This window comes from Salmo trutta, chromosome 34 (genome assembly GCF_901001165.1).
Source record: "Salmo trutta chromosome 34, fSalTru1.1, whole genome shotgun sequence".
Lineage (NCBI taxonomy): Eukaryota > Metazoa > Chordata > Actinopteri > Salmoniformes > Salmonidae > Salmo > Salmo trutta.
In genome coordinates, this window is record NC_042990.1 from 15,395,548 (window position 1) to 15,418,935 (window position 23,388).

Sequence of the window (23,388 nt, forward strand, 5' to 3'; positions counted from 1 at the left end):
ATGCAGCAATCCGTCACTCTCCTTCTTGGTCAAATAGACCTTACACAGCCTGGAGGTGTGTTTTGGGTCATTGTTCTGTTGAAAAACAAATGATAGTCCCACTAAGCGCAAGCCAGATGGGATAAATCACAGACAGTGTCACAAGCAAAGCACCATCACACCACCACCTTCATGCTTCACGGTGGGAAACACACATGCAGAGATCATCCGTTCACCTACTCTGCGTCTCAAAGACACGGCTGTTGGAACCAGAAATCTCAAATTTGGACTCATCAGACCAAAGGACAGATATCCACTGGTCTAATGTCCATTGCTCGTGTTTCTTGGCCCAAGCAAGTCTCTTCTTATTATTGGTGTCCTTTAGTAGTTGTTTCTTTACAGCAATTTTACCATGAAGGCCTGATTCACGCAGTCTCCTCTGAACAGTTGATGTTGAGATGTGTCTGTTACTTGAGTTCTGAAGCATTTATTTGGGCTGCAATTTCTGAGGCTGGTAACTCTAATGAACTTATCCTCTACAGCAGAGAGAACTCTTAAGTTTTCCTTCCCTGTGGTCGTCCTCATGAGAGCCAGATTCATCATAGCGCTTGATGGTTTTTGAGATTGCATTTGAAGAAATGTCTTAATTTTCTGGATGGACTGACCTTCATGTCTTAAAGTAATGATGGACTGTCGTTTCTCTTTGATATGGACTTAGCCCTATTTGGTAAAAGACCATCTTCTGTATACCACCCCTGCCTTGTCACAACACAACTGATTGGCTCAAACGCATTAAGAAGGGAAGAACTTCCACAAATTAACTTTTAGCAAGGCACACCTGTTAACTGAAATGCATACCAGGTGACTATATCATGAAGCTGGTTGAGAGAAGGCCAAGAGTGTGCAAAGCTGTCATCAAGGCAAAAAGGGTGGCTACTTTGAAGAATCTCAAATATAAAATATATTTGGATTTAATACTTGTTTGGTTACTACATGATTCCAGATGTGTTATTTCATAGTTTTGATGTCTTCACTAATATTCTACAATATAGAAAATCGTCAAAAAAATAAATAAACTTGAATGAGTAGGTCTGTCCAAACTTTTGACTGGTAGTGGGTGTGTGAAATATGTGGTTAAATACAATTTATTTAACCCTTATTTTACCAGGTAAGTTGACTGAGAAAACATTCTAATTTACAGCAACCTGGGGAATAGTTACAGAGTAGGATGAATAAACCAATTGTAAGCTGGGGATCATTTAGATAATCCCAAAACCGCCATTCACTCAATTAGCGTTTGGCCATCTTTCGAGACTTTCATAGATCCAGATGTGTTCCCCCTTGCCTAGCCAAACAGTTTTTCTTCCCTTTGTTCCTAAAGACATCACTTTGCACACTAATATTTAGGAGAGGGAGGATAATTTAAAACGGCAAAAGCTTTACGGGGGGTGAAAACTGCGGCTCATCCATACACCCAATTACCCATGCCTTTCAGTCATTAGATGTTTGACGTCTAGGAAGTAAAAAATTGTGTCCTTTTTAGTGTGTATTTAAAAGATCAGGGTGAGCCACAACAGGAAGCAAACTTGTTTATTAGGGGCCTATGTACGGCAAGGATTCACATTTGCATCGGAGGTTGATAGCTCCGGGACGCACGCAATGTTTCACACCAGGTTTACCAAGCTATGTAGCACTACTGTAGGTATTATTCTGCTTTGCATATTTTTACCCCCTGACAATTATTGAATTTGAGTAGTAGTTGATTCTTGGGTCGGCCTAATCTTACAGAAAAGGCTAATTGAACTAATCATCAAAGATCATTTGAAGTTGATTGCGCTTGCTTTTTTGAAGGAATGTAAAGTGTAGCATTTAGCGTAGTTTGTTGTGATAAATGTAATATAGTCAGTGTTCAGTGTAGCATAGCATCTGGCCTTAAACCTAGAATTTAGCTAAGTTTGTTGGACTGCCTCTTAAACAGCGCAGACACACTGTAATCTCTGTATTTAACCTCACTGACCCTGCCTTGCCTCTTTGTCTGTCCTTCTTCCCTGTTCTCCCTGTGTGACCCCAGTTGGCTGAGTACCGGCAGAGGAAAGCTCACGCAGACAGACGGAAGAAGCAAAAGAAGAAAAAGAGGAGAGAAACAGACGACGACCCAGGTGGAGATGGACCGGGGAGAGGGGAGGCCGAGCAGGAGTTGGATCAGTTGGTAGGGGAGGAGGTGTCGGGGAGTAGGGGGGTGGTAGGAGGAGGAGGTGAACCGGACCCCCCTACCACAGAGTTTACCTTCGCCAGGACCCTGCGTTGTGGTGAGACTGTCAAACACGACCAGACGTTCACCATAGAGGTAAGGCCAAAAACCACTGGACCATCTCTAACAATTGATTGCCCATTTGAATTGAGCTTCTCCTAGCGTGCAGCCTTGCTTGATTCGTAGAGTCTGAGTTGAATAGACTAGAGAAGAAACTGGCTTGGTTCAGTAGTGTGTAAAGGTATTAGAACTGGTACTTGGATGAGAACTGGTACTGGTACTGAAATTACGGTTTATTAAAATATTGGTCTGCTGTGCTGAATTTCTCTACTTGATCCTAGACAGGGTGAACTGATTGAGCTAATTAACCGCTCAAGACCTAGATTAGTTGAATCATGTACGTTAGTACTATGATCGTTTTTTTGCTGATACTATGGTAGAGAAGTATTGTAAGCCGTATTGGCCGATATTTCTGTGTCTTCCTGTATTGTCCCATACTGATCACCTAGTAAAAGATCATGGTAACTTCAATCACAAATATGAATTAACACTAAATGTACTCTTTTATTTCTACAGCATTTCTACAGTTTTAAGGTGCACATTTTTGTTGCTTGGCTTGAAAAAGTATGAAAATGTATACACTCACTACTGTAAGTCGCTCTGGATAGTGTCACGAACCGGCTCAAAGTTCGTAACAAAAGGGGGACAAGGAATATCAAAATATATATTTATTAAATAAAGTAAACTAAGTACAATTAACAATGGTATGTGTAATCAGTAGTGTAAGTGAGTGTTTTGCATGCATACATTTGATAATGCAGGGTGTTGAAAGGTGCCAAAGCAAACAACCAAAAGGCCACAACAACAAGCGCAAAGAGAGAGAATACAGCAGACAGAGTGGGAGGGTCATCACAATAGAGTGTCTGCTAAATTACTAAAATGTAAAAAAAAACAATAAAGGTGTCTGCATGGAGAGAGTCTCTTCAATGAATGTGGAAGAGGTCTAATTATCCTGGGACACACCCGGGCCCAGGTGTTTCCCATGTAGCTGACGACCCTCCCAACTCCGCCCACCTGAATCCTAATAAGGAAACGAGCAAAGGGAGAGAGAATACAGCAGACAGAGTGGGAGGGTCATCACAATAGTGTCTTCTGAATTACTAAAATGTCAATGTTAAATAGAATACTACAGTAGATAAATAAAAAATGCTAAATGTAGTGGTCCAAACATGACATATTCAATGCCGTAGACCCTGATAAGCGATTTACATTTTGTTACATCAAAGACATTGTCTGAATCCATTTGAGCAGATATCACACAACAGTCCCCTGAAGTAACCTATGCAGTTGCCATCAGCTACTTTTGTGAGTGCCAATTTTCAAAGGTTCAATATTACAGTGGAGCAGTGTCCTTGTTAGCTCTTGATTTGCTGAATCACAACACCTTTTTAGCTGAAATTGAAGTTACAGCGGGCAAACTGTATTTCTTTATTTTTGTGAATATTGTTATTGTGCTGGGTTAAAGTATTGTTTAGTGTGTTTTTTTCTTTCTTCAACTTTGGTTAGATAATGAGCAAAATAATTGTTCAGGCTGCTTTTCCCAGCTCTATAGACATTTGTTTTTAAAGCTTCATTGCAAGCTCGCTCAATGAATTTCTCCCTCTTTCAAATGATCGCCTTAGTCTGTCGTTATTAATATAACTCGGCTCGCCGTTACGTCGTCAATGTGAAATATTTTATGCGTTTCACAGACAATCGGGAAGCCCCTCACAACCTTGAGCGTATTCGCTAGTCTCGAACAAAGTGCATGCACCATGCCACCCCCAATTCCGCACTCCACCTACGCCAAACAATGCAAACTCCTCTCTTTCCTCCCTCCCTTCTGTTCTTTTGTAGTACTTGTGTCACGAACAGCATTAATAGTTTTCATTCCCTCTGTTGTTGAAAAACCACACCACATTTCCCCCCCCCCCCTTGTCGCCCGAATGTGACTGGGAAATGATGGGTTGCCATGGCAACATACATTTGCCTTTAAACAGGTTGAGCCGCCTCATTGTAGTGTTGAAGAGCCTCGTGGCCTTGCAGCACAAAACAGACCCGGAGGTGATGAATAGTGGCTGCTGCCTGTCTTTTCTTTTGGTGGTCGGTATTCTTGAGGTATAGCTCAGCACTTTTTCAATCGTGACTACTGTATTTCTGTAGGCATGCAGACATTTTGAACAGCACCGCGCCGAACTGTTTATGTCACGAATTTCCACTTCTGTCATTTAATGATAAAATGTTCATAGGTCCAAGGCGCTCCTGAGTTTGGACTCATGCCGTTGAATTCGGACTCATCTGAATCCGTATTTGTAATAATGAGACTGATAAACGGTTCAAACATTTAATTGACACCTTTTAATTTTTTGTCTGTTTCTTCTCAATGTGTTTTCATACCCAAGATAAAGGGTGTAATTGGCCCAGGGCGCATCATTTGATTTAACAGGGAGACGTTCCAAGTAGCCATGCAACTTCCCTTGCAGTGAGGGGTTGCTGTGGAAACACCAGCTTCAAAGTGTTCCCCTCCAAAGCACTTGTATAGGCAGATGGCTTCACAGAGATCTGTGTTAGCGCTAACCTGTTGTATTGTCTCTCACCTGCGCATATCTTAAACAGATGAACTGCATTTCCCATCTGACACAAGTGGTATAATAGAGGCTGATTATCTGATGTTTTGACGTCCTGATACAGTCAAATCCACGATAAGCAGCTTGGCGATCTTTCGAAATTCATATTCACGTTTCCGATTTTCATAAATGTCAAGTGATAGGCCTACCCTAGATAAATGTTATTCCAATCCCCCACAGGATCCTGGACATGTTATTTTTTTTTGTGGAAAGTTGCAAGCATGAAACGTCAAAAATGTGATACTTCTCTTTAAGAATCACATCTAATGTTGCTACTAGGCTACATCCAATGCCGTTTCCTATTCTACCTTCCCTAGAATCACCAGAATCAAAAAGCAGTCCAAGCAATATAGGCTAGACTGTTGCCGATACCAAAGCCATTCTCGATCCTCAATGAAAAGGAACTATTGGCCTAATGTGCCATTAAACTCGGACAATAAAACCTCTCATTTCATTTCTGCTCGTCTTGCCCCATAGTGTTCTAACTTTTAATCTTGTTAAAGTGAAATTAGCCCCTTTTTAGAATAGGCTCTAATGATCTGCCATTATTCCATTGAGAAAGGAGCCGTCTTATAAAAGTAGGTTTGTGCCCCGTAATTGAATGTGGCACAGCATGCTTCCAAAATGCCCCATTGGATGTAGGTCAAAGGGGCAGACCGCATTTGACATTGCCATTGACTTATTCTTCTCCAGAAACTGACCAGAACTTGCCACACAAAGACAAAATGGAAATGAGAGGACAGTAGGCTTGTCATATCATGAACTGCTCCCCCAGAATGTCCCTCTCTCACTGTACTTTCACTCTTGAAGTAATGGGACTGTCAAGCACAATGCTAACTGTACACACAATGTTGACCTAGGATAGGCTTGTTTTAGCTAAAACTGCTTACTCATGTAGTTATGGTCCTTCAGTTTTAATGCACTTTGAAGTTTTGTTTTTCCTTCTGCTTGTTGTATTGTAATGCAATCCACTCTGCTCCGCTGGTGGGGCTGTGTTTGTGTGGGCCACTTGTTCTGGTGACACACGGTGGGCCTATTATGGTGAGTCCTCCCCATGCAGGGTCTGATGAATCCTCCTGTTGTTTCCTATGGCAGCCAGATAGTGAAGTGTCCACCACAGCCGAAGACTACTCCTCCGAGGTGAGTTAATTTCGTCATAGTTTACAACAAACAGAGAACACTCTTTTTATTGGTGTTAATATACTGTACTTGTAGGGATAGTTCACCCAAATTGCAAAATGTCTTGTTTGTTTCCTCACCTTAAAAGTATTTGGTTCAGATTTGACAAAGGGTAAGCTGATCCTAGATCTGTTACTAAGGGCCTCTGCTATTGAGGATTAGTGTTACGGTTCGGGGCTTAGGTCCTGCCTTATCCCAGGTTTCCTCTTGGAACAGACCACGTGTCTCGGCAAGCTTGTTGCCAGGCACTCAGATCTCCAAGTCTCCGTCTGGCATTTATCTGAACTTGACAAGTCAAAGTAGTCATGCCGCACCTCTCACCTCCCCTTCTTCTACAGGGCCGCCATTAAAAGCTCTGCCTGTAACACCGAGTTTAATGGTTTGAAGAAGGCGGCAGTCATTACATTAAGCCTGACATGTACGACGGAACCAAAATACCACTTTTAATTACATCCTTCACTCTGTGCTCTGTACATGAGTGAACAATGGGAAGCTGAACCAAGAAATCCTCCTGCTTTACCAAACAGTATTGTGAATTTATAGGTGAATGGCTGCCTTGAGATGACCAAGATCCCAATGGAGACTTCCAAGGAGTTTATCTGGGTACAGTACGACAATTGAATTGACAACAAGCAACTGTTTTTTGTTAACAAGCCGACTCACCTCTGCACTGACTGCACTCTTTTTTTAATGTAACATGTTTTCTCTGTCTCTGCACTACATTCTGACCACCTAACCCTGAGATTTTCCTCAGACTAACTCACTAACCAAGTCCCTTTTTATTCTCTGCTTCTGGGATCCTCAGCTTGTGAAGTGGTTTTAATTTGAAGGCGAAGGACTGCAGAGCAGCAGCAACAACAGCATTGTCGGCGGGCTGCTGCTGTCATCCTTTAACTTCCACTCCCCAGTTTAACAGCAGGGATGGGGAGCAGGGAACTTGACATTTCAGTGGTGTAAATTACTCTGAAAGTCAGAAGAGAAAGAGGAAAACAGGGAAGAAGAGAAGTAGAAAAAGAGGGGTTGGGGAGGGAGTGGTGAAGTGGCTAGAGAAGGGGGCGCTGGACAATTATACAAGAGCTGCTCATTTGCTAAATCACACATGTAATCTTGCCATTTGCAGGTAGGAAGAGCGAGGGATGGCGAGAAAGAGGGGATAGAGGCTGAGAAAAACAGCAAATTAAGTGATTGACTGTGTGTGATTTTGTTTGAGAGTAAAGAAGTTAAAACCATTCTGAGAAGGAAAAGAAGATAGAACGAGGTAGAAAGAAAAAGAGAAGAGCGTGACATAAGGTAAGAGTAGTGAAATACAGAGCTAAAGTGAAAGAGAGGGAACCATTGCCAGCACTGTGCTCTTTAATGGCTGCCAGTTCTTTGGCAGTTTTGGATGTTGACTAGTTAATTTATATCATTCCCCTCAGTTCTGTGGTGGCCTTGGATGCTAACTAATTGCATCAGTGGTGGTTTTTGAGATTAGCTATTTGCTAAGCTAGCTACCATTTCGCCCTCAGTTCTGTGGCAGTCTTGGATGCTAATTTATTGCTAAGCAAGCTACAGGTACCATTTCCTCCCTCTGTTCTGTGGCAATTTTGGATGTTAGATTATTTCTCATCTAGCCATGGTCCCCCCCACGACAGGAGGAAGTGGACCCTGTGCAGCAGGAGACGAGGGGCGGAAGGGTACAGGTCATGGAGGAAGAGCTGGCTGCCAAGACTCTGGTGGTGGAGGAGCTGAGCCGAGAGCTGGAGGAGTTTAGAGCGGCCTTCGGCACAGAGGGGGTGCAACAGGTAATGTGCTGCGTGTGCATGCGCGCTCTATGTGTATGTATGAAGGAATTCAAATTGGTAGTTAAAGAAAAAAGTAAATAACCTGCTTCCCCTGTCAACTGCAAATGTTCATATAACATAAAACATGTTTGAGTCTAATTCATCAACCAGATTGCATAAGGGGTTGGTCTTGCTTAGCCCACGCTGCTGGGCTGACCTTTGGTTGAGGATGCAGCTTAGAAATGGTTAGGGTAGCGGAGTTATTAGCAATATGAGAGCTCTCTTATGTTCTGATATTCAGAATACTACTCAAATATATGAGGACTCAGCCCGCACTCTGTAAATATCAAGTGAAATATATCACACATGTAACGTGCATATAAACTATTGTTGGTATTTCCCTTTTCAATGGAATACATCACTTTTCTTGTTTGGTTTAAAAACATGGATCTGTGATCGTATTACCACCCATACTCGTTTACCCTCAAATATCCCAAACTAGCTGCTTCCATTGTTGAGACCACACTTTGTCTTTGTCAAAGTCAAGCCAGTGTACTATTTTCTTTCTCATAGTAAAGTGTGACTTGTGAATCACTGACGTTGATTATGCAAGGTATACACAATGTACTCTTTTTGATCCTCCAGCTGCAGGACTTCGAGGCTGCCTTGAAGCAGCGAGACGGCATCATCACACAACTCACAGCCAATCTGCAGCAGTCTCGCAAAGAGAAGGATGAGGTCATGAGGGAGTTCCTGGAGATGACTGAGCAGAGCCAGAAACTGCACATTCAGTTCCAGCAGGTAAGACATTCTTGCCTAGGCTATAACACTACCCTATAACATATTATCCCACCCTAGTCTATAACATAGTAAGAAAATACATTAGGTAGGTGAGGTAGAAACCCATAACAAGCGTAGGGTTAGACTAGAATAGAAAATACAAAAAAGAGTTGTAACTTTCCCATAATTCCCAGGTTTTCCAGAGAACCTGGTTGGAAGATTCCCATAAACAGGTGTGAAAAAGCAGGAAATCTGGGTATCCTCCATCTGGAATTTCTGGAAAGCCTGGGAATTTTGGGAAAGTTGCAGGGAATTTTCCAACCCTAGGTTAGACTTACCTGTACCAGTCCAATTATATCTTATCTTTCCTATATCATCTTATTGTCTCGGAAGCTTTTCCCTGCTCTATCAACATTTTAATATATTTTATTACCGTCCTAATAATTATATAACAAATGTGGTGGTGATGTTTTCTGTCATTTCCACGGGAACATGAACGCCCTCTGGTTTGATTGACAGCTGCAGGCAGGTGAGACACTGAGGAACACCAGCCACAGCAGCACAGCGCAGGACCTCCTGCAGGCCAAGCAGCAGCTTGTCCAATACCAGCAGCAGCTGGAGGAGATGGACGGCCAGGTCAGAGGGCACCATGAGATGAGCGAGGAGCAGCTGCTGCAGATCAGCCAGCTCCAGCACCGGTTTAAGGAGGCTGAGATGGTGAGGCGGCTACCTAGTTGGTGGTAGTCAGTGCCTGTCATTCATGTGAAAACGTCTGCTTGTATGAAATGTATTGATCTATTTAATGCATCTGTTTTATAGGTGGTTGATTACCAGGTGTGTTTTGAAATCTGATTTAGATTTCCTAGTATTATTACCTTACAAAAACACAATTTAGTTTAATGGCTGTTTGTAGAATAATTATTTCAGCTGTTTAAATGAGTCTATAATTATATTTTTGACATTTTACATTTATGTCTAATACTTACTTTTCCTCATAGGTGGAAAGAAGAACAGAAGAGTCATTTGCACAAAGGTTAAATGAGAAAGACCTGTTGATTGCTAAACAGGAGAGAATTATGGCAGAGCATGAGCGTTCCCTAATGCAACTTAGAAAAGAGCTCACACATGTGGGCAGAGGGGCAGAGGAGTCACTTGCCCAAAGGGTAAATGAAAAAGACCTGCTGATTTCGGAGCAAACTGCAATAATAACAGAACATGAGCATACACTGACCATGCTCAAGGTGGAGCTTGCACAGGTGGGAAGAATGACTGAGGAGACTTTTGCACAAAAGTTGAATGAGAAAGAACTGCTGATTGTTGAGCAAGAGAGAGTCATGTCAGAATATGACTCCTCCCTCCACCTGCTAAAGGATGAGTTGACGGCCTCTGAGAAATGCTTAAACGACCTCAACCAGCAAATTACCGCAAAGGCCCAAGAGCTGGAGAGCTGTAAGAGTGAGTTGGATAACTGTAAGATTGACTTAGAGAACACTACAGGTCAGTTAAATAGCTGTAGGGTTGAGCTGGAGGGCAGTAAGGGTGAGTTGTATAGCTGTAGGATTGAGCTGGAGAGCAGTAAGGGTGAGCTGGATAGCTTTAGGTTTGAGCTGGAGAGCAGTAAGGGTGAGTTGGTTAGTTGTAGGGTTGAGCTAGAGAGCAGTAAGGGTGAGCTTGAGAGCTGTAGGGTTGAGCTGGAGTCCTGCAGGGGCGAACTCTCTGCCTCCAGGCAGAAGGAGCGGATGTCCTCCAGCGAGATCCAGCAGCTGATGGGTACTGTGGAAGACCTCCAGAAGCGATGCCACCAGGGCAGCCTGTCAGAGTGTGACACCCTCCAGAGGATGGAGGAGGACTCAGCCCGCAGGCTGGATCATCTCAGGACGGAGCTAGACGAGATGTACGGTGAGCAGATAGTCCAGATGAAGCAGGAGCTTCACTTGCAGCACTCTGCTGCCCTGGAGCGGGTCACGGCGCAGCATCGCAAGGAGCTAGAGCTTCTAAAAGCCCAGCAATCTGTGACCCGACCTAGTCCAGAGGTGGTGATCGAGCTCAAGGGCAAGATCGTAGTGCTTCAGCAGAGGCTCCAAGAGGCCCAGGTGCTCCGTGAGAAGGCAAGACAGGAGCTGTCCCAAGTGGCACAGGAGAAGCTCAACCTCCAGGGTCAGGTGGTTGACCACCTCCATGACCTCCGCTCAGCCCGGGCCAAAGTGGAGCAGGCCTCCCAGAACATCGCTGTCCGTGAGAGTCTTCAGGGCGAGCTGCAACGCCTACAGGAAACCATCGATGACCTGAAGGCCCAGCTAGCCACCGCTGCGGAGTCGGCAGTAGAGATCGAGGCCAAGCACGAGTCAGAGACAACCAACTACAAGATCAAACTGGAGATGATGGAGCGGGAGAAGGATGCAGTGCTGGACCGCATGGCTGAGTCACAGGAGGCAGAACTGGAGAGGCTGAGGACACAGCTCCTCTTCAGCCACGAGGAGGAGCTCATTCTCCTTCGGGAGGACCTCCGTAGGGAGAGCCAGCTCAACGCCGAGAACCTCCTTAACGAGGCGTCCATCCGGCACGGCCGAGCTCTGGAGGAGCTGCGGAACGCGTACAAGGACGAGCGGGATGAGCTGTTACACCAAATCTTTGCACTGAAAGATGACTTGAAGATGGCACTGCACAGCTCGAAAGCTGAAGAGCTGGTGGTGCAACTCAAGGAACTTCAAGTGGAGGTTGAGGAATTGAGAAAGGGTGGAGAAGAAAGGGTCAGAATGGAGAGGGAAATCCAAATGCTGCTGAAAAAGAATGAGCTGCTAGAAAACCAGTCCAAAGAGCAAGAAAAGAGCTGGGACAACAAATGGAGGAAGCAGGAATCTGAAAAGAGGATTTTGATGGAAACCAACAACGCCATGAAAGAGGAAGTGGAGTCCAAGATGGAAAAAATCCAATCCTTCATGACAGAAAATGAACAAAAGCAGCAACAAGTAGTGGAGTTGCAAGAGGAGATTGAAAAGCAGAGGAATACATTCTCTTTTGCAGAAAAGAACTTCGAGGTGAACTATCAGGAGCTCAAGGAGGAGTACATGTGCCTTGTTGAGGTAAAGGCGCAATTGGAGGAGAGGATTCTCAAGGAGACACTTGTGTATGAGTCTAAACTCGCTAGCCTCCAGTCGCAGATTCAGGAGCTGAGGGAGAACAAGGATACTAACAAAATGGAGGACAAGTCCAAAGACAACGGCGGTGCTTCGATAGAAAAATACACTACTGAGCTGATGGAGAAGCTGAAGGTAGCTCTGGCAGAGAAGGAGGAACTGGCTATGAGGCTGTCTCAAGTTACCGAGCAGCTGACTGTTACAGAAGGGGAATTGGATGAGCTGGAAGGAGAGCTGAGTCAGGTCAGGAGAGAAAACAAGAAGGTAATCGCCCAAAATGAAAACCTGGAGGAAGAGCTCGAAAGAGAGCGGGAGACTCTGAAGGAGAGAAAGGGAGAGAGAGAACTGCAGGGGCAGAGAGAGGAGGGAGGGAGAGCTGCTCAGAGCCAAGCGAAGCTCCAACAGAGAGGGCAGCCTGTCCAGTCTGCAGCTCCAGCTTGCTCCATCGAGGATCATCACCACCAAATCGAATCTCTCCAAGGGGAGGTAGTGGTTCTCCCCTCCTCCTTACAGGCCGCCGAAATAGAGCGAGACCGCCTCCGACACACTCCGGAGGCTTGGCACCAGAGCCAAACGCTAACTCCATCTGCAGCCCCATCTCAGGTCTCAACTGTTGGGGAGGGACCTGTTGAGCTTAGCTCCGCTTTGGAGCCTTCAGCCTCTGGGTCACACAGGCGCAAGACACAGCAGCGGCGAGGAAAGAAGAAGCGCCAGAGCTCTGCCCAGACAAAAGAGAAGCGGGAGAAGGAGGAGGTGGCGGAGAGAAACAAAGCTGGAGGTGCTACTGCTGCAGCAGAGTGGGAGGCACGCGCTCGGATGGAGAGCCAGGTTCCATCGATCTCGCAGCAGAGGACCGGGAAGGATGACTCCACAGACGGGTACCACGGTGACGGAGAGAGAGACTGCGTTGGGAAGCAGGTAGGGATTCACACACAGCTGCTGCTGCAGTCCTCTTAGCTGGAATAGCCCCCGCTATGGAAACGATAATTGCCATGCCTTTTATTTTTTCCTCTTTCACTCTCTCGCTCTCTCAATCCCTGCATTTTCATAAGTCTGATGAAATTATCTTTCTGATTGAGCTGTTAAAATGTTTAATAGAGTATTTTCATTTTGGTCTTGTGTTAATGCATAAATTGACTATTGTTGAAATAACCAGTAAACAATTGATCATGATCACAACCAGTACTACGTAACGATGTATCATTACTCCCTTGTTAAATCTTACAACTGTTGATCATTACTCGATGCAGGTGAATGGTATTTGTATTCATACACTACATAGACTGAATCGAAGGCTTGTTTAAAAACCTGGCTGAGGTGAGGTTTGCCTGTTCTAGCACTGAACAGTTTAAAAAAAAATAAAAAATCTGTAATGACTGATGGGCTTGATTACAAAGTGCCCAACAGAGGCAGGCTCTCATAGGCAGTGAATAACAGAAGTACATCCTTAGGTAAAAATATTCAATATTTTGTCTTTGATTGTCAGGCCACACATACCACTCATTTTAAAGCAGGAGAGACTGAATGGGAGGCATCAATTGGATCAATGCACAGAGATTCTGAAGACTGTAGGAGAGACTGTTACATGAACACACAGAGTATTTAAATTAAGTTTAAATCACCATTAAGCTTTACTCAAGCTGTTATATAAGAATTATAATCAGCCTTCATTGACTAGGCTCTTATCTTCAAAGCTAAAATGAGCCATGAAAAGACGTATGTCGTTATCTCTCATGAATATCCTTTTCTAGCTAAGGAACGTCTTTGCTTTTATGTAGAGAAACGTATACAGTATAGTTTCTTTCCGTTCTGCAGGGAGTAAGTGCTCGAAGGTGAGAAGCCATTTTGTGTCATTGCCAGTACCAGTCAAAAGTTTGGACACACCTACTCATTCAAGGGTTTTTCTTTATTTTTACTTTTTTTTTACATTGTAGAATAGTAGTGAAGACATCATAACTATGAAATAACACATATGGAATCATGTGGTAACCAAAAAAGTGTTAAACAAATCAAAATAGATATATGTCCAAGGCTTCACCTCAGTAGAGCAATGTCAAGGATGATAGAATTTTGCTCTCATCTCGCATTAGTGCACCACAGTATGTTCACTTTCACTTACTGGGAAGGACCCCTTAATAGATTACATGGGTCTTTCTATAATAAGGGGGCCAATGTGTGTCATTGGGATCAACATTTCACAATTATTTGAGACAAAAATGTTTTGTTTTTAGTTCTGCATTGTATTTAGAGGAATATATGCAAATTAGCCCGTAACTCCACCTATACACCAACATAGGCCTAGGACTGTACGTCCTTCAAGCAGGGTTCATACAGACATTGGCAAGTCAAATTCAAGGACTTTCAGGGACTTTTTCAAGCACTTAATTGTGTTTATCAGGGAATGTCAATGTTATACAATTGTATAATTTATATAAATACCCTCCCCCCAAAAAATAGCATGCAAAAAAAAAGTAGGGCATTAACACTAAGAATAATGCATTGATATTCCTATTATTATTATTATTATTATTATTATTATTATTATTATTACATTGTTAAATATGTGAGAATAATACAGACTTGTCTTACTAAATAAATTAGATGCATGCATTGCGTTGTTTGCTCTATAAAATGTTAGTTCATATGCCTTGACACTGTGATATATAGGCCTAAGGCTGAGACAATAAGAAGACAGTGGGAGAATAAATTCGAACCACACCGTTTTGTTTCATTACAAAACCGGAGAGCAACATCTGTCTGACATTTTCAGACTACTACACAACTACTGATTTAGAACAGGATTCCCCAACTGCCAGCCCGCGGGGTTGTTTTATTTGGCCCCCCAAGTTTTCTGAACAAAAAAAACAACATATTTAAAATGTTTATTGTTGGCCATAATATACTAAAAACACCAGGAAATCCAATTGATTTTAATTTAAGAAATCTGTTCCCAGTATTCCCACACATAATAAAGAGAAACGTGATCGAATGCAAATGTTAGCAATGTTTGAAATGATTATCTTTTAGTCAAACATTATATTTGTTTGGCTTCTTATGGTCAATTTGGCATTTACACATTGTTTTGTAATTATGTTCCGGCCCCCCGACCAGCCACTCAAGGAAAAATCGGCCAGCGGCTGAGTCTAGTTGATGATCCTTGATTTGGAATCAGAGTTATCACAAGTTGCAAAGAAAACAGGCGCTGCCTCCACTATTGCAGCAGAATTTCAACATTTCAACATTATCTTATCACCTTTGCTTAGTCTAACCTCTCTGGGCCAGTGGGACGCTTGCGTCCCACCTACTCAACAGCCAGTGTAATCCCGTGGCGCGATATTCAAATACCTTAGAAATGCTATTACTTAAATTTCTCAAACATATGACTATTTTACACCATTTTAAAGACAAGACTCTCGTTAATCTAACCACACTGTCCGATTTCAAAAAGGCTTTACAACGAAAGCAAAACATTAGATTATGTCAGCAGAGTACCCAGCCAGAAATAATCAGACACCCATTTTTCACATAAACCCAAACCACAGCTAAATGCAGCACTAACCTTTGATGATCTTCATCAGATGACAATCCTAGGACATTATGTTATACAATACATGCATGTTTTGTTCAATCAAGTTCATATTTATATAAAAAAACAGCTTTTTACATTAGCATGTGACTAGCATGTGACTAGCATTCCCACCGAACACTTCTGGTGAATTTACTAAATTACTCACGATAAACGTTCACAAAAAACATAACAATTATTTTAAGAATTATAGATACAGAACTCCTTTATGCACTCGCTATGTCCGATTTTAAAATAGCTTTTCGGTGAAAGCACATTTTGCAATATTCTGAGTAGATAGCCCGGCCATCACAGGCTAGCTATTTTGACACCCACCAAGTGTGGTACTCACCAAACTCCGATTTACTATTAGAAAAGTTTGATTACCTTTCCCAGGACTTCTACTTCAATAACAAATGTTGGTTTGGTTCCAAATAATCCATAGTTATATCCAAATAGCGGTGTTTTGTTCGTGCGTTCAAGACACTATCTGAAGGGTAAAGAAGACGCGTTTCGTGACAAAGAAATTCAAAATATTCCATTACCGTACTTCGAAGCATGTCAAACGCTGTTTAAAATCCATTTTTATGCTATTTTTTCTCGGAAAAAAGCGATAATATTCCGACCGGGAGTCGTTGTTTTCGTTCAAAGAGAGAGAAAGCAAACATGGTGTCGGCTCGTGCACGCGCCTCCAGTCTCATTGTCCTCAGATCGACCACTTACTAAATGCGCTAATGTTTTTCAGCCATGGCCTGCAAAGCCACCATTCATCGTTCTGGCGCCTTCTGAGAGCCTATGGGAGCGTTAGAAAATGTCACGTTATGCCAGAGATCCCCTGTTTTGGTTAGAGATGATCAAGAAGGCTAAGATATAGTCAGAGAGAGTGCTTCCTGTTTGGATTCTTCTCAGGTTTTGGCCTGCCAAATGAGTTCTGTTATACTCACAGACACCATTCAAACAGTTTTAGAAACTTTAGGGTGTTTTCTATCCAAATCAAACAATTATATGCATATTCTAGTTACTGGGCAGGAATAGTAACCAGATTAAATCGGGTCTGTTTTTTTATCCGGCCGTGCAAATACTGCCCCCTATCCCCAACAGGCTAATAGAGTCACAACTAAAAGATGCCAAAAACTATTTAGTCAAATTAACGTAAGCTAAAAGTGATGTGGCTGTCCATGGTACTGATTTGTGTGCATGCACGCAAATATAAAAAACATGTTGACTCACCCTACTTGTAGAGAAATGCCAATCCATCCTCCACTTTCATGTTGCCTAAACGGTCTATGACTCTGTCATGGTACAGTACACGCTTTTAGTTGTTGTCCTAGGCTACCTGGCTAAAATGCCAGGCCAGCTAGTTAACATTAGCCTACTACATCTAGCTACATGTTGAACTTCCATCCTTTCGAGTCAGGGGCACAATGTTTGAATTTATGGTTGGATCAGAATTGCCCTTATAATCATTGGCCAGTACAGAGAATGAAGTAAAATCACAATTCCAAATACCAATCTCCATCCAAGACTAATTTAGGAAAGGGATGATTTTAGCTAGCTAGCCACCTGAGGACAACAACACAATGAGATGCAACAATTCAAGTTTTTTTTCTCTAAATGACATTTTGCTTTTAGGGTGATGTGATTGGTCTGAAGCCAAATCCAAACTTAACACTTTTCTTTGGTGCGCCAGGATCATTCACAGTTGAGCTCACTCAGTTTTGCTGAATGCTGATTGGCTATCATTTTATTTATTTTCATCAAGAGGGGCCAAATGTTTCGCTTGCTCGGATGCTCTTGCGAATTTAAGGAAATTTATGAACCACAGCGGGACGAAAGATTATTATTTAATTTATTTTTACATTTTTGGGAAAGCCTGGCTTCCCTTTGGCTCCATGAATACACACCACTGCTGTTGCCTATGTGGCCAACGCAGGCACACATACTTTAATAAAGCCATGAAGAGCGGCAGCGTTAATCTTACCATCGCTGTTTTCATACTGAGAAAGCAACCAAAAACCAGGTTCATTTTGTAATGGAACAGTTTTCATGGAAAGCCAAGTTGAAGCCAGCATTAGATGTTGTTGTCCTCATAATAACCACACATGGTTTTACCTCAACAGAGTAGCGCAACACCCGTCAATTGAAGCGGCGGGAAACATACAAAAGGGGCCACATCGCTTACAGAAACGATCAAAAAGAAAATCATGGGTAATTATAAGGGATCAGAAGATCTTATAAATTGGCTACAATAATTACAAGGACTTTTACCTTGTCAGCTCGCGGATTCGATCTTGCAACCTTTCGGTTACTAGTTCAACACGCTAACCACTAGGCTACCTGCTTAATATATGATATAATAATATATATCATATATATATATATATATATCATATATGCTTAATATATGATAACGACAATTTAAACTGCCATAAATGCATTGACAGAAAAATGTTTTATGTCACACTATTTTGGACAAATCCGTCAAGACACCAACCATGAGAAAGGGTTAAACATACATTTTAAATCAACTCATACATTTTATTGAATATAGCTAAGCTATGGTATGTTTCCTCCTTAATGTAATTACATTTGAAAAAATTTGCATATTATCATCAATGACTTATTAATATCTGTGACAACTTGTCCAGCGTAGGAAATCCTCACTGGTGCCGTAGTTTATAAAAAGACCCACATTTATAAATGCTTATATCAAAAACAAGAAAATGGTGCTCTTGCATCTTGTTCTTAGTATCAATGCTATGTGCAAGTGAAGTACACCTCCATATAAGTGACGTAAGCATTCATTGCTATTAATAAATTGCTAATTAATGAAATGCTTCCGAAGTTGTCTTAGTCTTTACAGTGTGGCCTTCTCAGTAAGTGTTTCATTGTGTTTTATGCCATACGTACTGTACTGTTGTCGCCAGACCTCATCAACATTGTGTTTTTATTAACTTTTAATCTCTTCTGTTACAATGGCTGGTTTTTTCTCTTTTCAGGGGAAGAGCGTAGATGGGATGGAGTGTTGGGTGGACCCTGTAGCGAAGCAAGAGGAGGACAGGGACAGCGAAACCACAGAGCATGTAAATGTCACCTGAGCTCAAATCTGCCTGTGCTTTTTGCTCCGGCCTGAGTCGCTGTCTTAGTACAGTGGGTTGGGAAGGTCAATCAACCAGTGGAAAAACTTCATACAGAACTATGGGCACCCAGTAGTAAGACTGTGATGAAAGGCAAACCTTCCTTTTGTCCCCGATTTGTATCATTATGAGTAATGCTTGGTTGTTGTGTCAGCAGGTGTTATACTGCCCACACTGCTAATAATTACTGTGAAATAACCAAAGTAAGAACTATGAATCTGTTTAGGAAGTTGCAGTATGCAGTTATTCATCCTTGCAGTATTTGCAGTGTCACATTCTACGTAGCTACGTGCATTAGGCTACTAAACATGTGCTTGACATCAATTTGATACATGTCCACTGTAATATGTATAGTGCTTAAGTGGGTTGGATAAATTTCAATCAAACAAAGCGTTATGAAAGTAAGTGTTACCGTTCCATACACAAATGCACTGCACACAGCAAATAGCACTGTCATCAAAGAAAATAAATCATGATTTCACGAGTGTAGCTTCAACACATCTGCGTTTACACATCCATCCAAGGATGAGAGGAAAGCCTTGCCATCTCCCCATTGTGTTGGCTGTAGAATAGATAATAGCTGGCCCCTCGTTTGTTGTGCTAAAGCCCAGGTGCTCCCGCCTGTTTCTTTTATAAAATTAGGGCAACAGGCTTTCCCTATTTCCATTCAAAACAATGTCCTGTGGTGGGTGGACTGGCCAACATATTTGGGGTACACTCAAAAATATGGCATCATACAGCAGGCCGACTTCCTGCTTTCAGATAAACAACAACTGGCAAGCCGAAAGTACATTTGGAGGGGCCAATAGTGGTTGACAATCGTCTTGTTGATATGTGTATGATGTCATATTGCTAAGAATACCTTAAATTCATCATGTGTAAGTTGCAACAAGCACATTCTATTCTTTGGCATTTGTGTGTCTTACTCCTGAAACAATCTCTATTGTGCCACCATAGGTGGACTGAGGGATTATGTGCATTTTGGTCTATGTATTTCTATGCTCTCTTTACTCTCTCTCTTTGTGAAGGTGGAGTGCAGGCTGCAGCTGGAGGCCCAGCGGATCAGCCTGTCTCAGATGCACGCTGCACAGCTGGAGCTGCTCCGGGAGCAGACAGATGCACGTGTCAGCACACTTGAACAGGAGCTGGGTCGCTTGAACAAAACATGGGACAAAGGTGTGTGTGTGGTTTTGAGTGCAGGTTGATGTATGGATGGGTTGTTGTCTGGTGGTGGGGTTGAGGTAGGGATTTGGCAAGTGTGTTTGTGTGGTAGGAAACCTTGTGGTGGTTAGAGGTGTGTGTGTGTACACATGTTTCAATGTGTGTGCACTGCGCACATGTATATTTTAATTATGTATGTGTATCTGGGGGTGTGGGGCGAGACGGGCCGTGTTGAATTTGTTTATTTTTATCTGTCATTCGTGATGTCATCCATGCTACAAACTGTAGATAGAAACAGGAGACTCACACGGAAGTTATTCAGTCTCTTTTGCATTCATCCTATTTTAGTAATTGAATAATGTTTGTGGACCATGTGTGCTCAATATAAGCCAATAGTAATGTATGCTTTTGTTGTTTTTCTCGGACTTCACAGATGATCTCAGAAGCTCTAAGTACCAGAATGTGGTGCAAGTTGTGTCTGAAGAGTGCAAGCAACTCATCCTGGTAGTTAACATTCATCACACACACACACAAAAAACAAGTATTGATTAATGTTCCTTTGCACTGTCAATTACTTTTGATATGAGAATGTTATAAGACAGAATTATTTCAGGTTTAGACATTGATTCTTACCACTCGAATGCATCATATTTACTGAGACATCAGTTTTGTTTGAGAGCTATTTTGCTGTTATTTTTATACAGTCCTATGCTAAACTTTTTGGAGAGGAGTTCTTGGAGTATCTCCACCCCACTGATGTTGAGGACTGGAAGATTCATTCATTTGAAAAGGAAGAAACGAGGGATTCCAGTGCTGTTTTACAGGAGGCGAAAGGTGCTTTATTGGTTGTGATGTCTACCAAATGACAGCAATACTACATAAAGAACACACAGCCTATGAAATGAGTCGCTGACTAATGAAAACGTCTAAATAAGTCACACACCGATCTTGACTGCTGCTTGATAAAATTACAAATGAGTATTGTGTTTTTGTGTTTTCCTCCAGTTGACATTTGCATACACACATTAAATCTAGCTACATCAATGATAAATGGAATATCTTATAGTAGTGAAGATACTTCACACACTGAGACTGCATGAGGACATATTTGTAATGGACATTTCTTCTGTCTGGTTCTATAGAAATGTATAGAGACCTTCAGCAGGTGAAGCAGAGGATTGAACAGGAGTACGGTCGTCTCCTACAGCTCCAGTCCTTACTGAAGGCAGATGGCAATAAGGTAGGATGGACTGCTACATACTGTATGTGTAAAACTGTTTATTTAGTTAGCTCTTTGTGTCAAACTCATTCCATGGAGGGCCGGGTGTCTGCAGGTTTTTGCTCCTCCCTTGTACTTGATTGATGAATTAAGGTCACTAATTAGTAAACATCTCCCCTCACATGGTTGTTGAGGTCTTAATTGAAAGGAAAATCCCAAAACCGTCCGACACTAGGTCCTCCATGGAATGAGTTTGACACACCTGCTTTAAGGGGTTTAGGCCAAGAGTTTATGAATTGGTGGGGAAAAAAACACAAGTCATTATTTGATTGGATATGTTTAGATGTCATGACACCAACCTCGTTGTTATTGTTTGACATTTAATCACAGTTTTATGACAGGGATGAAAAGCAACAATAATTTGATTTGGATACAGTAATTGCTAGGACACTAGCACTCAGCTTTTACATTTTTAACTCTGCTAGTTAATAATGATATGACGAATGAAAGCTAATTGGCTTTAATGATAATGCCAACAAACACTTCTGTCAAACCCTTATTGTCATTCATAGATTGAGGCGATGCAGCTGATGTTCGATGAGCTGAAGCGCAGCAGTGAGGAGAAGATCGCCAGCCTGCGCCGGCACATCGAAAGCTCCAGCATCTCTACACACAATCTCAAGGGTAAATTTAGATATATACTGTATGTCTAAACGAAAATGGTGCTTGGTTATGTGGTGTCCATATTCTACACAATCTGCGAGCCTCAATCCCAAAATGAATGGGAAAGATGGGCACTGTCTACTTCCATCTACATAGTCATGCTAATGCTAACACCATCGCTCTCTACCCAGATCTGAGGGAGCCGACCGCGGCCTCGCCCTCCTCCCACACTGCTGAGGATATCCAGAAGCTGAGGGCCGACGTCCATCAGCAGCAGGCCCAGCTGGAGGAATGCCACAGGTTGGAAGTGGAGCGCCTCAGGGCCTACTACCAGCAGCAGGCCAAAGCGACTGAGGAGCGCTATGCTACCGAGCTCATTGTGCTACAGCAGCACCTCGATGAAGTCACGGGCACCGAGGCCCAATTCAGGTAATAGTGATGATGATGATCATGACTATGATTTAGAAGTGGCCCTACATAAATCACATGCAAGAGCTTCTCACAGTGTGTTTATACTAGACACTACAACCTATCGATTTCTGGACCAATCAGACGGCCCCAAATGTGTTCACATTCAGTGTAGGATTGGGGAGGTACTCAGATCCAGACTCATTGCAGAGAAGAAACTAACGTTAGTGGGTGTGGGGTAATGTTTGGCTAGAGCAAGGAGTCTGGGTAGCCAGGCAAGAGGAAAACCCCCATCATCAACCCTTTCACATTGCATGTAATCTTGACACGAATCATTAAACTCAAACTAAATCCAACTCATGAATCCAACTCAACATATGAATTGGTTAGTCCACAAGCACATCATAGGTAATACATATTATCGAAGAAACACAACCACCGGTGCGTAAGTGAGAAAGTACATTTTCATCTCCCCCATGGGAGTATCTGAAACAGTCATGAGGAGGATCCTACTCCTGTGTGTGCGTGCACATAGAAAGAGTGCAGCAGCACTTCTCAGATCACTGTGACCCGATACCACCGGGCAGTGAAATTCTACAGCTGCCATTCAGGCCCACTTTAATTGCCAAGGCATTAGCAAACTCCTTATTCCTTTGAAAGTAGATTTCAGTTTTATTCAATCCCTCCTGGGTCGATTATTAGCATGTCTTTAATCTCCTGATATCTCTCCCCAGTGGCACAGCAATCTAAGGCACTGCATCACAGTACTAGAAGTGTCACTACAGATCCGGGTTCGATCCCGGGCTGTGTCGCGACCAGGAGACGATTGGCCCAGCGTCATCCGGGTTAGGAGAGGGTTTGGCCGGCTGGGATGTCCTTGTCTAATCTCACTCTTGTGACTCCTTGTGGTGGTCGGGCACATGCACACTGACTTTGGTCGCCAGCTGTACAGTGTTTCCTCCGACACATTAGTGCGGCTGGCTTCCGGGGTAAGCGGGCAGTTTGTCAAGAAGCAGTACGGCTTGACAGGGTCGGGTTTAGGGGAACGCATGGCTCTCGACCTTCGCCTCTCCCGGATCCGTACGGGAGTTGCAGCGATGGGACAAGACTGTAACTACCAATTTGGATATCACAAATTGAAGAAAAAAATAAATAACAATATCTCCTGATATCTAAATTATATTTACTATATAATAGGGATGTAACATTCACGCATCCATCCCGATTAAATGTCGGTTTCCGGACCCCAAAAGAATCCAAATCTAGCATGCATCGGTCAGAAAATTGATTCAAAAGTTATAAATAGTTTTCACAGTTTGTTTGGACTCATGTTACATTCTTTCTACATTCTGAAAATACATCTCGTCTTTTGTGACAACTTATGCGTTTTTTCCTTCAGTGTTGAACTGCATGTAACTGTGTTGAGTCATTGGTCTACAAGTCATTTTGCATGCCGAACAACCCCAGGTAATACCAGTAG

General features: G+C 42.6%; 1 protein-coding gene across 6 annotated transcripts in view; it reads left to right on the forward strand.

Annotated features, from left to right (window-relative positions):
- Positions 1 to 23,388, forward strand: part of akap9 (A kinase (PRKA) anchor protein 9) — a 145,138-nt gene that overhangs the window by 27,315 nt on the left and 94,435 nt on the right. For 4 of the 6 annotated variants that reach the window (XM_029731978.1, XM_029731982.1, XM_029731980.1 and 1 more), the window contains exons 2-15: positions 2,051 to 2,326; positions 5,992 to 6,036; positions 6,619 to 6,678; positions 7,710 to 7,859; positions 8,484 to 8,639; positions 9,138 to 9,335; positions 9,617 to 12,673; positions 18,320 to 18,403; positions 19,486 to 19,633; positions 20,052 to 20,122; positions 20,323 to 20,452; positions 20,761 to 20,858; positions 21,410 to 21,521; positions 21,692 to 21,929. In XM_029731978.1, coding sequence (XP_029587838.1) covers positions 2,051 to 2,326; positions 5,992 to 6,036; positions 6,619 to 6,678; positions 7,710 to 7,859; positions 8,484 to 8,639; positions 9,138 to 9,335; positions 9,617 to 12,673; positions 18,320 to 18,403; positions 19,486 to 19,633; positions 20,052 to 20,122; positions 20,323 to 20,452; positions 20,761 to 20,858; positions 21,410 to 21,521; positions 21,692 to 21,929 — 4,823 coding nt within the window. Of the gene's footprint in view, positions 1 to 2,050; positions 2,327 to 5,991; positions 6,037 to 6,618; positions 6,679 to 6,704; positions 7,366 to 7,709; positions 7,860 to 8,483; positions 8,640 to 9,137; positions 9,336 to 9,616; positions 12,674 to 18,319; positions 18,404 to 19,485; positions 19,634 to 20,051; positions 20,123 to 20,322; positions 20,453 to 20,760; positions 20,859 to 21,409; positions 21,522 to 21,691; positions 21,930 to 23,388 lie in introns of those variants that run through there. The other 2 variants (XM_029731981.1, XM_029731983.1) reach the window with 2 other exon arrangements.